The sequence below is a fragment of the Vicugna pacos genome, chromosome 9 (assembly GCF_048564905.1).
Source record: "Vicugna pacos chromosome 9, VicPac4, whole genome shotgun sequence".
Classification (NCBI taxonomy): domain Eukaryota; kingdom Metazoa; phylum Chordata; class Mammalia; order Artiodactyla; family Camelidae; genus Vicugna; species Vicugna pacos.
In genome coordinates, this window is record NC_132995.1 from 63,238,465 (window position 1) to 63,252,038 (window position 13,574).

Sequence of the window (13,574 nt, forward strand, 5' to 3'; positions counted from 1 at the left end):
AATAAGAAAATAAAAATAACCATCGACAAGATACTGCCAAATTATATATTACACAAAAGTTTTCTACTGGCTCATAATATTTTGAATAAATAAAGCCAAACTAGGGTTGCTAGAATTTAGAAAAGTAACCAAGTTCAAGATGAAAAATACAGAAAACAAGAAATACTACTAATAAGAAACATTTCCCGTTTAAACAAATGTGTTCAAACTTCATTTTGAACTGTCTTCATTACCACACGTTGCCTCTTTTTTTAAGGAGTGAGCTATTTTGTTCTTCTTTTAGAATCACCTTTTACATTACGCATCTACAATTCTAGCTTTAATATAGCTCTCCCCTTTTACTTTGAGGGTCTAAATCAGGAGTCGGGGCACTGAGGCCACCTGGTTATGAGGTTATGAGGGGACAGCCCATCCACTCCCTTATGTCTGTGGCTGCTTTCACACCACAATGATAAGGGTGAGCAACTCTATCGGAGACCTTATGCCCACAAAGCCAAAAATATTTACTGACTTATCAGTTTCATTAACTTTTAGCTTTTACTGGACTTTTTTATGTTACCAGTTTTATACATATATAATTTTTTTAACTACTCTTTCTCTTTTAAAGACTTTTAACATTATTCCAACTGTTCCCTTTTTATTTAATTACCAGAAGAAGTGACTGTGTGCAAATACCCAGCAGGACTCTTCTCCAAAGCTTCTCCCTGTTTTGAACTAAGAATTGAGGCTCGGCCTTAAGAAGGCCTGACTCCACATTCCAGCCACTGTTTGAGGAATCTGCTAATCACATGGTCACCTGATGAGTCCTGCTGCTTTGCTGGTCCCCTAACATAAAATGCCCACACCACCTCCTGACTGCATAGGCTGACTATGCTCTGGCCCAGCACCCTACACCTGCCCATTTCAGGTCAAGTTATTTAATGGGCAGCTACAGTCTATTAATGCTTAAGTTAGAGGGAGCCAATGACTTTGCCCCAGACTTGTAGATTTAAATTTTCTGAATTTTGTTAACTACATTCAGAGCTCTGAATCCTTATAATGGCTGTAGAGTTTGCCAAGGTTTTTTGTGGGGGAGGAGGGCGTGGTGGGGGGGAAATAGGTTTATTTAGTTATTTTGAATGTCAATACTAGGAAATGAACCCAGAACCATGTGCATGCTATATGTGCACTCTACCACTGAGCTATACCCTACCCCCCAGGGTTTTAACTATGAATAATTCTTTCAAATTTTCCACCTTTCATCAAACACTTACTATGAACCAGGCAGTGTCATAGATACAAGGGATATGAAATCAAGTAAGACATGGATTCTCTCTTCAATGAATTTGTGGTCAATTTAGAAAGAAAAACAAGTAAAACAATTATAATACAGTGGGATGGGATTCACTGAGATACATTATAAGAGCACAGAGGGAGGGTATCTAAGGCAGGGGAAGCTCTGGGAAAGGGTGAGAGAAGGTAGTCCACTGGAATCCCACACCAGCAGTGAACTGCTCACCCCTTTCCCTGGCACCCAAAAGCCCCCTGAACCATGACACAGAGTACTACAAGCCTACAGGAGGTGTCCCATGAATGCTGAATTAAGGAGGGAACCAGGCATAGAAGCCCCCCACCACCACCTTCTGGAGAGACCCCACGCTAAGGAACAGAGGTACATGAAGCAAAGACAGAAATGAGCAGCAGGAAACATTATAATCCTCTGTCCCCTGTCCCCACCACACACGCATCCCCACCCATGGGGCCCATGAAATGGACAACAGAAGGGAAAAATGACACCCACACACACCCAACACAGTCAGTCGTGAGTCCAGAGAGCCAGGAAGGAATAAAACAGGACACAGCAGGTATGGGTAAGGCTTTACTGGGGTAAGACAGGGCTGGGCAGGAACTACACTGGGAAGCAGGCCCTGCACGCAGGCCACTACTGGTCTTCAGGGCAGTGCCGGGAGCTGAGAGCAGGGCTCCATGGGCCTGGGGTCTGCTTGGGCTTCTCATACCAGAAACCACCGTGGAAGGGGAGGATCACGGGTTGGCATTAGTGCAGGAGGGATAACGTGGGGAGGGGAGGAATTTGCTGAAGAGAAGTTGGGAGCTGAAGCTTTAAAGGATGGATGGAAGGGGATTGGGAGGGACATAGGGGGCCAATAAGGCATCTAGAGTGAATAGAAGGAGAAAGAAAAAGACAGATGGTCTTGGGGGGTGCAGGGAGGTCGGGCTGTTCTCCAGGGCCCTGGCGCCGCAAGCACAGCGCTGGCTCCGCACTCTGGCTCCTGCTCTTCCAGGGCACTACTTGTTGCCCCACGTGGCCATCTTTGAGAATGGAGGGTTTGGGAGGAAGCGGCTGGACTTCATGTAGGCAGAGATCTTCTTCAGGCCCTGCGGGAGGGAAAAAGAAGGCCAGACCTCAGGTCTGCTGCCCCACTGGGGCTCAAGGAGCTCTACACAAGTTTGGGGCCCTGGTACAGCCCTTCCACGTGGGGTCATGTGTTGGGGCAAAAGACAGCCTTCTGGGTTCCCCAGCCCTGGAAAATTAACACTTGCTATTTCCTATAATTAATGCAATGTCTTAATAAGACTGACCACATATGGAGACTCTACACTGTGCTAGGTGCTGTGCATCCACTAGAGATGACAATGTACCTTTAGAATCTCTACGTGACTACCCGACAAGAGAGGTTGTACTGTCACCATTCATTAGAAGAAAACCTGAGGCCCACAGAGCTTAAGCACCTCCCTCCTGCTCACACAGTTCATAAGTAACATGGTTAGAATGCAGCCTGGCTCTCTCACTCTCTCTCTCCATCCTCAGATCTTCTGCCGCACTCCCTTCCTCATAGCTGTAAACAAAAAGACCCGAGAGGCTCACCCACCATCTGGTTATTCTAAAGATTAAGTCACAACCCCACCAACATTGTGCCCAGAGGGGAATTCAGGATGGAGATAAACAGGATGAAACATTCTATTTTTTGGATGCAGGGCCCCTAGACAGTTAAGATGCAATCTAGGGAGGAATTTCAATGACTCAGATTCCTGCATCGTCCCATACATAGAAAAGCACTGACATCATTAACTTGAGATATTTGTTTTCTGATGTAGGAGTAATCTTTTACCAAGATATGTCATTGACTACGTTTATTTCCCAAGCCTCCTCCCCTTCCTGTTGAGAGCAGTTCCTCAGAGCTATCTGAGAGGCTGTCTCCCAGGCTATAATCCTTACTAAGTTCCTCCAAATAAAACTGAAACTCACTGCTTTACACTGTGTGGGTTTTGTATCCAGCTGACTCTTGGCGACCACAGAGGGACCGTGGCTGACTCCTTCACTCCACCATAACTTTACAAGGATCTGGGGCCTTGGTACCAGCAAGGCTCTTGTGCTCATTCTCTTCTCTGCATGTCCAGATGAATTTGGGTGAGTCTCTCCTGATCTCAGCTCTCCCATCGATGGTTGATAATCCTGAGTTTTATTTGTGGTGGATGAAAAAGCTGCCTGATTTCTCAGATGAGTGATGCTGAGAAAGTGCCTGGTTGACAGACTCTGGGAAGTTTCAGACTAGTAGATTAGGTAAGGGGCCACTTGGCACCTTTCCTCAAATTGACTGTCTTAACAGATTTGTTGGCATAAAAGTGAAGATACCTTATGAGAGCTCTTAGTTCCAAAAATAAGGAACATATCTCCTCCTGGTCAAGTATGACTTTCTTAGGCAACTGAGAAGCCTGTGGGAGTGGTGGAGTGCAGTCCACACAGCATGCAGCAGTCCCTTAGGGAAACGCACTCCTTCATTTAAAGAAACTCGCCCATCAGAGGACGCACACAAACATTTGGCCATCTAGTGTTCACAGTGCCCACAGTGATTTTAGACTGTCAGAGGGAGACACGTACAAGAGCTGAAATGACTCTGGGCTGACACTTCCAGGAGTTAAGCTCACAAACAGCACACTGGCCCACCACACACATTTATCAATAATAATTTTACCCTGATAAACTGACCTTGAAATGCACAACAATGTTTTCTACACAAAAGAAACAGGGGTGACACACTGCTAACCTCTGACTAACCCCTCAGCCAGGTTCAGGTACATTAGGTATGAATCTTACACTTGCAAGTACTTAGTTAATTGGGTAAACATTACCAAAGGAGATTCCATTCTGAAATAGCTAAAATGGGATTCTTTTGACATTCCAGAATTGTTTGTGTGTGTGTGTGTGTGTGTGTGTGTGTGTGCAGCTAGAGGAAGCAGGCTATAACATCAAACAGACTGAATGGGATGCTTATTTTGACTGGTATCTAGAAACTTCTAAAAGGAGAAATGATAAAATAACTTCTTTGCAGGAAACCAACAAAAAAAAACTGCTTGAAAGTCTATCAGACATCTAAAAAGGCCCCTGAAGCTGACCCTGCTCTCCATTGCTCCTCCCTGTTCCTCTAAATGTCCACTGCAATGTTCTGCTTCTTGGTATTCGTCCCTCTCTGAACTTCCTTTTTATGACACCAAAATTGATGAAAGCAACAATAATTCAAAAGGCTTGGCAAAAATGTGATTATTTTGACCAAAATAAGATTAAAAAAAATTTTCTTTCTAAAATTCTGAGCTTAAGAAAACAAAAGCCCTTTTAGGGGGAACTTTCATCACCTCCCTGTGCCGTCGAGATGCAAATGTTCTACCTGCTCCTGTTAGGCATCTTCTCCTGTGCTTTGAGAGCCTGGTCTGCCATCAGGTACTTAACAACCCTGTACATTGGCAGCCAGTTGAGGAGACTGGGATTCCGAGGACTTTCTTTGTCCAGCTGTGCCAGCTCTTAGGGAAATTTGTCATAAGTGGTCCCTGTTCATAAGGGGCTTTCTTGTCTCACCTTCATTGCATCTGTCTGTACAACAAACGCCTTTACTTTCTTCGACTTCATTTGGGAAGAAACTTCCTGGATCTTTTGCAAGCTGCCTCCTTTGCACTCTCCTGTGGGGATGCCGCTTGCATCTTACTGGTTTTAATCACTACGAGGATATCCTAACAATGGATCCTTTAAATTAGAAAACCTTGGAAATTGTAAATTTTTAAGAGACCTCTCATTGTAAACAGCTGTTTTATTGGTACCTATGAAAGATGAAATTAAAAAGCAGATACAAAGAAATATAACGGCTAACCTTAAAACAAAGAAACAAACTGGGAAGCCTCATTTGTGGTATTAGCTTCCCCTCAATGGGTCTTACAGATACTAATAAAACATTAGGATAACTAACGTTAATCAGGTTGATTAACAAGGGACTAGGTAAAAGCCTAGGGGAAAGTCAACGGATCTCTTCCTAACAAGGTGGAAATTTTAAAGGGACTGGTTCCAGCAGGATGGAACCTTTAGATAGTTATTAAGGAATGGGATAAATCAAACAGTCTTTGATGGGATTAAAACAAATGTTTTGATACAATATTCCCTAAGGTTGGATTGGCCACAGGGACCCCTACTGGTCCCCTCAACATTAAGGGGCCACAAACAACTCTATTGACTCCAGTTTAAAAGAAAATTTTAAGGGAAGAAGGAAAAAAAATTACACTGAGATACGGGACCAACAATTCTTTGGGGAACAGTTAGGTCAATTAATCCAGTTAAAGACCGATAAAATGGCTTGGGTCCCTTGGCTCAACCCCACACTGGGGACCTCAAAGCCTTTACAAAGAAATGGATAAAATGCCTGGGGGATAAAAAGGAATATTTGTGGGATTCCTCATAAGACCAAGATTTGATAACAGGGTTCTAATGAAGGGTAGGGTTAAAGGTATAAGAGTTGATAGAAGTGAGATGAAAGTTTATTTTAAAAATTGGTGTCTTTGAATTAGCTTTATATAAGATGTTTACATCTCTTTTGCCTGATTATATTGCAGGGATGTACATTATGTCTCACTGGAGAAAGTTTCACCTGCCTGGTGCTATAAGACAGAGCATATAAATCTGCCCCTCTGACAATGCTAATTATATGTAATAAAGGAAACTAATGTGAGTTTAAACCTTGGGGCTATTATTCAGGGGCTAATTAAAGCAATAATGTAATTTTGCTTTGTTTTGCTTTTACGCCTAGGATAAATTGGTCTGGGTTTGACTTGTGCACTCAAAGAGGGCTTTTGTCAATTGCCTTGTGCAAACATTTGAAGTCATGATACATTGATCCCTAAAGCTCTAAAATGTAGAAGTCTTTTGATTTCCAGTTTAGATGGAAATTTCCCTGCTGATACAAGAAGCAAATTAAAGAAAATACATTAGGACAAATCAATCTTTTGGCATCATTTCGGTGTCACCCACTGACAGTGCCCCCTGAGGCGAATTCAGGATGGAGATAAACAGAATGACACATTCTTTGTTTTGAATATAGGGCCCCCTTAGAGAGTTAGGATCCATATCTAAGAAAGAATTTCACTACTCAGATTCCTGCATCTTCCTATACATAGAAAAGCACTAAAATCATTAGATACTCGTTTTTTCAGTGATTAGCAGTAATCTTTTCCCAACGGGCACACTTGAGTACACATATGTCTCAGCCAAAATTCATATACATACTATTTCCTCATCCAACCCTTCAGAGCAGTTCCTCAGAGCTATGTGACAGGCTGTCTCCTGGGCTACAGGCCTCAGTAATTTCCCCAAAGAAAACTGAAAATCATTGCTCGTCAGTTTATGGGTTTCCTTTTTTGTTCCAATCAACATCTCCCTACAGAGGGACTTGTCCTTCTCATTCTGAAAAATATTCTCTTTTTCAAAAGGAGGCTCCTGGCTTCCCAGGCTTTGGCCACAGAGGGACCTCTAGCTCACAAAGGAGCTCAGAAAGTGCCTGAGAAGCTTGCAGAACACAACAGGTCTCACCCTATGACTCAGCAAAACTTGGATGAAAAGTGATAGGAGGGTAGGAACCAGCAAGACCAGGTCAGGCTCTAATAATTCCACTTAAAACACAGAGTTCAACTTCCTGGCCAGACAACTGAGCCAACTCGCTGGGCCGCATCCTACCCCATCCCCAGTCTTGCTGCAGCCAACTCAGCAGTATGACACTTAGGTGTATCTGTGCACCATCTTCCCAAGACTGAGAGTGTCCAATACATTATAAGATGCAAAGAACATGGGACTATGTGTACCCAACAGCTCAGGTCCCAACAGACCACACACTGCAGCTCACAGCTGTCTTCACCCTCCCAGCCAGGCAGTGATCCTAGCTCTTGCAAAGTTCTCAAGGCCAGCATACCTGGAGCAGAACCAAAGTTGATAGGAAGAAGCTGGAAAGCAGATTTTATGATGGGAAATGGGAATGGGAAACAGATTGTAGGCTGAAAAACCTATTGGTCTAATGCCCCAAATTCCCAATTCTGTGATAAATAGGCTTTGTTGCTCCCCAATTAGTTGAACGAGGATGACTGACGAAGAGCTGTGAGGTGAGGTCAGGCTGTGCTCCTCCAGCACTTCTTTACACTAACGATGAATCAACAGAAAAAGAAAGTAAAGAAACAATCCCCTTTAAAATAGCACCCAAAGTAATAAAATACCTAGGAATAAATCTAACCAAGGAGGTGAAAGAATTATACACAGAAAACTATAAACCACTGATGAAAGAAATTAAAGAAGACTTTAAAAAAATGGACAGATATCCCATGCTCTTGGATTGGAAGAATCAATATTGTTAAAATGGTCACACTTCCCATGGCAATCTACAGATTTAATGCAATCCCTATCATATTTCACAGAACTAGAACAAATCATAATAAAATTTATATGGAACCATCAAAGACCTAGAATTGCCAAAGCATTACTGAAGAGAAAGAAAGAGGCTGGAGGAATAACTCTCCTAGACTTCAGACAATACTATAGAGCTACAGTCATCAAGACAGCATGGTATTGGTACCAAAACAGACATATACACCAATGGAACAGAATAGAGAGCCCAGAAATGAACCCACAAACTTTTGGTCAACTAATCTTCGACAAAGGAGGCAAGAATATACAATGGAATAAAGACACTCTCTTCAGCAAATGGTGTTAGGAAAACTGGACAACAGCATGTAAAGCAATGAAGCTAGAACACTCCCTTACGCCATACACAAAAATAAACTCAAAATGGATCAAAGACTTAAACATAAGACAAGATACAATAAACCTCCTAGAAGAAAATATAGGCAAAATATTATCTCACATACATCTCAAAAATGTTCTCCTAGAACAGTCTACTCAAGCAACAGAAATAAAAGCAAGAATAAAAAAATGGGACCTAATGAAACTTACAAGCTTCTGCACAGCAAAGGAAACCATAAGTAAAACAAAAAGACAACCTACGGAATGGGAGAAAATTTTTGCAAATGAAACCGACAAAGGCTTGATCTCCAGAAGATATAAGCAGCTCATACAACTTAATAGGAAACAAACAAACGATCCAATCCAAAAATGGGCAAAAGACCTAAGCAAGCAATTCTCCAAGGAAGACATACAAATGATCAATAGGCACATGAAAAAATGCTCAGTATCACTAATTATCAGAGAAATGCAAATCAAAACTACAATGAGGTATTAACTCACACCAGTCAGAATGGCCATCATTCAAAAATCCACAAATGACAAATGCTGGAGAGGCTGTGGAGAAAGGGAAACCCTCCTGCACTGCTGGTGGGAATGCAGTTTGGTGCAGCCACTGTGGAAAAACAGTATGGAGATTCCTCAAAAGACTAGGAATAGACTTACCATATGACCCAGTCATCCAGCTCCTGGGCATATATCCAGAAGGAACCCTACTTCAAAATGACACCTGCAACCCAATGTTCATAGCAGCACTTTTACAATAGCCAAGACATGGAAACAGCCTAAATGTCCATCAACAGATGACTGGATAAAGAAGATGTGGTGTATTTATACAATGGAATACTACTCAGCCATAGAAATCAACAACATAATGCCATTTGCAGCAACATGGATGCTCCTGGAAAATGTCATTCTAAGTGAAGAAAGCCAGAAAGAGAAAGAAAAATACCATATGAGATCGCTCATATGTGGAATCTAAAAAAACAAACAAACAAACAAAGCATAAATACAAAACAGAAATAGACTCAGACATAGAATACAAAGTTGTGGTTGCCAAGGGGGCGGAGGGTGGGAAGAGATAGACGGGATTTCAAAATCGTAGAATAGATAAACAAGATTATATTGTATAGCACAGGGAAATATACACAAGATCTTATGGTAGCTCACAGAGAAAAAAATGTGACAATGAATATGTTCATGTATAACTGAAAAATTGTGCTTTACACTGGAATTTAACACAAAATTATAAAATGATTGAGTATCAATAAAAAATGTTAAAAAAAGATAAAATCTTTTCACAGAGCACCTACATATGTACTCAAATCCCAGCGTTAACCTCTGTCCAGGGAATCACACTATAACCCTGGACAGGATCCCAATCCTGCAGAGCCCTCAGGGATCAAGACAAAATATTCTCTGTGTCTTTGGTGCTTAATATCAATCCCACTGTGTCTCAACTCAATACTACTAACTCCAACTACATACAAACTCCTAAAGATTTTGCTTCATCCAAACGATCCAGAGCTGTGGAACTCAGACAACAAAAGAACATAAGCCTTTTCTTTTCAGTAAAGGAAAAAGAAAGCCACTGCCTGCCACCCGTAGAACCAGATGCTCTGACGGGGAGCACAGGACAGCCTCTACTGGCTCCATGACTTTCAGAAATTACCTCCCCTTTCATCCTAATTCCAGATCTGTAAAAGGAGGTGATAATTGTTCTACCCTGTAAAAATGTTGTCAATATTATATTAGACACACTATATGTAAGATGCCTAGCAGAGACCTTGGTATGAACCAATTCCTTAATAGATGCAAGGTATTCTACGTTTTAGCTCCAGGACTGGGGAGGCATCAGGGATAAGACAAAAGACGTATAACTAGTAGGAGAATCAGGGGAATCACCTCAAAGCGGCTCATGAAGTCTTTCAGGTTTAGGAATTCATCCAGGCACTTGGGCTCAAATATGCGGTACACATCAAGGACGTCATAAGCCAAGAAATCCACAAAGGTGAGCTGCAGGAAGGCAAAGGAGGAATGGGCACCAAACTCTGAACCTGGAAAAAATGACAACTCCCTGTCCCTCAAAGCCGACCCCCTTACCTTGTCTCCTGCAAACCAAGACCTCTTCCCCAGAAACTCTGAGAAGAGCTTCATTATTCCAGGGATCTCCTCCAAGAAACCAGACTTCAGTTTCTCCTGAGGCACAAAACAGCAGTCACCAGACTCAGACACAGACTCCCTGGGCAGAGAGCAGGACTCCCAGGGCCGTGTCAGATCCCAGATGCCAGGTGAGCAGCCATGTCCCCTGACAGCACCTGGGTTGGTGCCCAGGCTCCAATTTAACCCACCTGTGCTCACTAGACTCCTACCGCCCATCTGTGACAGATGATGGGAAGGCAAAGGGCAAAGCCGCATTGTCCCTGAACCTGTCACCACACATCTCCAAACACCACGCATGGGTCAGAGCAGCAGTGCTGGGAGACCTGGCAGAGCTCGGGACTCAGATCTCAGACAGATGCTACAATAAAATGACCCAGGAAGGAAGCTGAAAGCTCTATAAAATAGCTGACAGAAATAGTGGGGACGCAAGGGCAGTTTCTGGACAGCTGAAGACACTTTGAGAGGATGTAAGGAAGGAGGGAGGGGAACAACGTCTGACCTGTGCTGCCTACTGGATAAATGTGTTCATGCCTGAGACGCCGAGGAGGAGGCGCTGGGATAAGGAGGTAAAGAGCCTGTCTAGGAATTGCATTTCCACCCTGGGGAGTCTGGGCTATACCCTAAAGTTGATGGGAACTAACAGAATTTCCCTTTCATGCACAGGGAGTGGTTATGAGGGTCACTCTAGGGACTTTATAAGGGCCAGCTTGGTGAATCAGTAGCTCAAAGCAGTTCAAATGGCAAAAGGACCAGTGTAGATGGGACTCTGTCCAGCCCAGCCCAGCCCAGTGGGAGGGGACTCACAAAATCAGGGCTGTAGCACACCCTGACCATTTGGAAGCGCACGTCCATAGCCTGGTTCTCGAAAACGTCCACTCGAATCTTCTCCTCCTCTGTCTCCCCACCTGTGTCCACACAAAAGACTCTCCCTCAGTATGCCACCCCCAGCCAAGACCAGAGGCATGACCATCTGTTCCCTGTCCCCATCCACAGCACTACTCACACATGTTGTGCTTGCGAGCAATGTAGCGAAGGATGGCGTTGCTCTGCGTGAGCCTGTGAGCCCCATCAATTAGGTAGGGCAGCTGCAAGAACAACAGGGAAGGTTGCTTGGGCCACCAGGCTCCCCTGCACCCCGTCTCTTGAGCAACGGCAGAGGTGAAATCTGGCACTCACAGAGCCTGGCCCATGGAAGGCACTAAATAATATACTGTACAAGGACCAGATGAGCTGGGACATAGAACATCACTCTAAGACAGTGAGAGAACCAGGGTGCTGAGAAGATGACCAGAAGGCACCTGATCCTGAAAACTCTAAGCTGGGAAAGGAGATGGAAGAGAGACACCGTCCACTTTCCCCCACAGCACCCGCATCCCCTGCACCTACATTGGGGAAGTCCAGGCCCAGCTTGAATTTTTCGTTCAGCCAATGGCTTCTGTCATAGTCAGGAGCTGTGGTAAAGAAGATGCAGTGAACCGAACCTGCCCAGTATCCAACCCTCAGTCCTGGGAGACCTACCAAGGAGTTAGAGGTAAAACCCACTGAACAGGTCAGTCTGGAATCTGAACCACTTAGTCTCCCATACCAGCTTAGAAGGAAAAGCATACAGAGAAGGCTTTTTTAAGCTACTTGAGTAATGTTTAGGAACAGTTTCAGCAAGACCTAAGGGGAACTAATGCCAACTGCTGAAACAGGGTCCTAGTCTTTGGCTCTCACGTCCTGCCTTGGAGGCCAGCTGCACCCTCAAAAGGATTCAGAAGGGGCAGGCCCCTGCTCCAGCTGCTGGAGGGCAGCAAAGGCAAACACGATGTTGCTTGGTGCCAAATCAGTATGAAAAAAAAATCAGGCAGAAATTAGAACATGAAGAGGATGCCATTACCGTCCCCCATCGTGTACCGCTTCTCCTCATAGTCTGAGCCCGTGTACTCCAGGAGCAGGCGGATGGCGTGAGCCAGCTGGGAGAGAAGGCGGTGACACAGGTCACACGTGAGGGTATTGACAGCGAGTCTTTCTCTGCTCCAGGGCACCTCCCACACCCCAACACGCTCACCCTCAGCGCACCAGCCCTCTAGCGGCCCACCTGAAAAGGAGGTGCAGAGGGAAGGGGCTCGGCTGCAGCAAGCCCTGGAGAATCAGATTCTGGCGAAACAGCCCCCAGCTGCGCAGCATTTCCCCTCCCGCCTCCATCCCATCCGCCCTGGTGGACCCCTGCTCACCCCGCGGATGTCCCAGTAACCCAGGATCATAGGCATGGTGCTGCTGAAGGCGGTCTCAGTGGAGAGGCCTCGGAGAAACTGGGCTGGGAATTTATCCTCTGACCCGGAGGTGAAGGCGGGGCCAGAAGCACGGCCCCCTCTTCTGGAGGCCCCCTCTTCTGGATTCCGCCCCCAGCCGGTCAGCAACTCGGCAATGCCTTTGCCAGAAGCCTGCACGGGCAGGAGGGAATAAGGTCTATTTCTGCCTCCCACCCAGGGGGTCTCCGGAGTCAAGGTCTGAGCTCTTAAATGCCGAGGGCCCCCGGGGTCGGGCTGACCTGGTGCCGCCCCCAGGCGGACCTTGGCTAAATTGGGGGAGTTAGCAGTGCGCTCAGGGAACAAGTCCCAATCTGGAATTTGACACAACACTGTAAAATGACTATAACTCAATAAAAAAAAATGTTTGAAAAAACAAGTCTGGATCAAAACAAGGCCAAGGCTCCTCCCCCTCTCCTTCCCTCTCAGGCACCGCTCAGCTGCGCTCCTGGGCTGCTGAGTTCCAGCAGGCTAAGTAAGGCTTCTACTACCAAGTTAAGGCCAACAGTGGTACCCCTCAAATGAGGAGTTTACAGCGCCTGTTACAGGAAGACCTGGCCGCCAGGCAATCCTAAAGCTCCCCACAGCTGTTATGATCCCTGACAGCCTCAAGTCTTCCAGAACAGACCATTATGTTGCTGGAAGAACCATCAGGTCAAAGGACAGAAAAAGGGAATGAGGTCTCAGTGGTGTCGTTCAGGGACTGTGGAGGACTCAGCCCCTCAATCATGGGGCTGAAAGTGATAATGATCAAATGTAAATTAATCAAGTGGTTTATGACCTCCATTGTGAATGTAAATCCAGAACCAGGCCCAGCAGAGAGGATATCCTGCAGGTGCAGCCCCAGAGATGTCCTGACAGCCAGCTAGATGTCCCTCACATGGGTACAGGGATGGGGAGTGTGGTTGGTCACAGAGGGAATGTGACACAGGGGAGAAGGAGCTGTCCTCGGAGCAGTCAGGTGGCTCACCTGCTGGAGAGGGTGGCCACACTTGGGTGACCAGCCAGGAGGTTGGAGGACTACCCTCAGGACCACAGTCAGAGGGGGCCCAGCACACCCTCTGCTGCCCAGGGCCACG

At 45.2% G+C, this 13,574-nt stretch overlaps 1 protein-coding gene across 1 annotated transcript; it reads right to left on the reverse strand.

Moving 5' to 3' along the window:
- Positions 1-1,845: 1,845 nt before the first annotated feature.
- Positions 1,846-12,660, reverse strand: LOC102531210 (glutathione S-transferase Mu 1-like). The gene is made up of 8 exons (XM_006219669.4): positions 12,421-12,660; positions 12,084-12,159; positions 11,591-11,655; positions 11,208-11,289; positions 11,009-11,109; positions 10,145-10,240; positions 9,947-10,057; positions 1,846-2,376 (listed from the first exon to the last, which is right to left on the reverse strand). Exons 1-8 carry the CDS (start codon positions 12,454-12,456, stop codon positions 2,287-2,289), a joined length of 657 nt encoding a protein of 218 aa, XP_006219731.1. The 5' UTR covers positions 12,457-12,660; the 3' UTR covers positions 1,846-2,286.
- Positions 12,661-13,574: the final 914 nt, after the last annotated feature.

Bases quoted from the DNA above. Each gene is read 5' to 3' on its own strand.
- LOC102531210 (XM_006219669.4), bottom strand. From the start codon at position 12,456: ATGCCTATGATCCTGGGTTACTGGGACATCCGCGGG. The intron at 12,160-12,420 runs GTGAGCAGGGGT...CTTCTCTCCCAG, and splicing joins GTTACTGGGACATCCGCGGG to CTGGCTCACGCCATCCGCCT. The intron at 10,241-11,008 runs GTGAGTCCCCTC...TTTGTGCCTCAG, and splicing joins TGTGCTACAGCCCTGATTTT to GAGAAACTGAAGTCTGGTTT.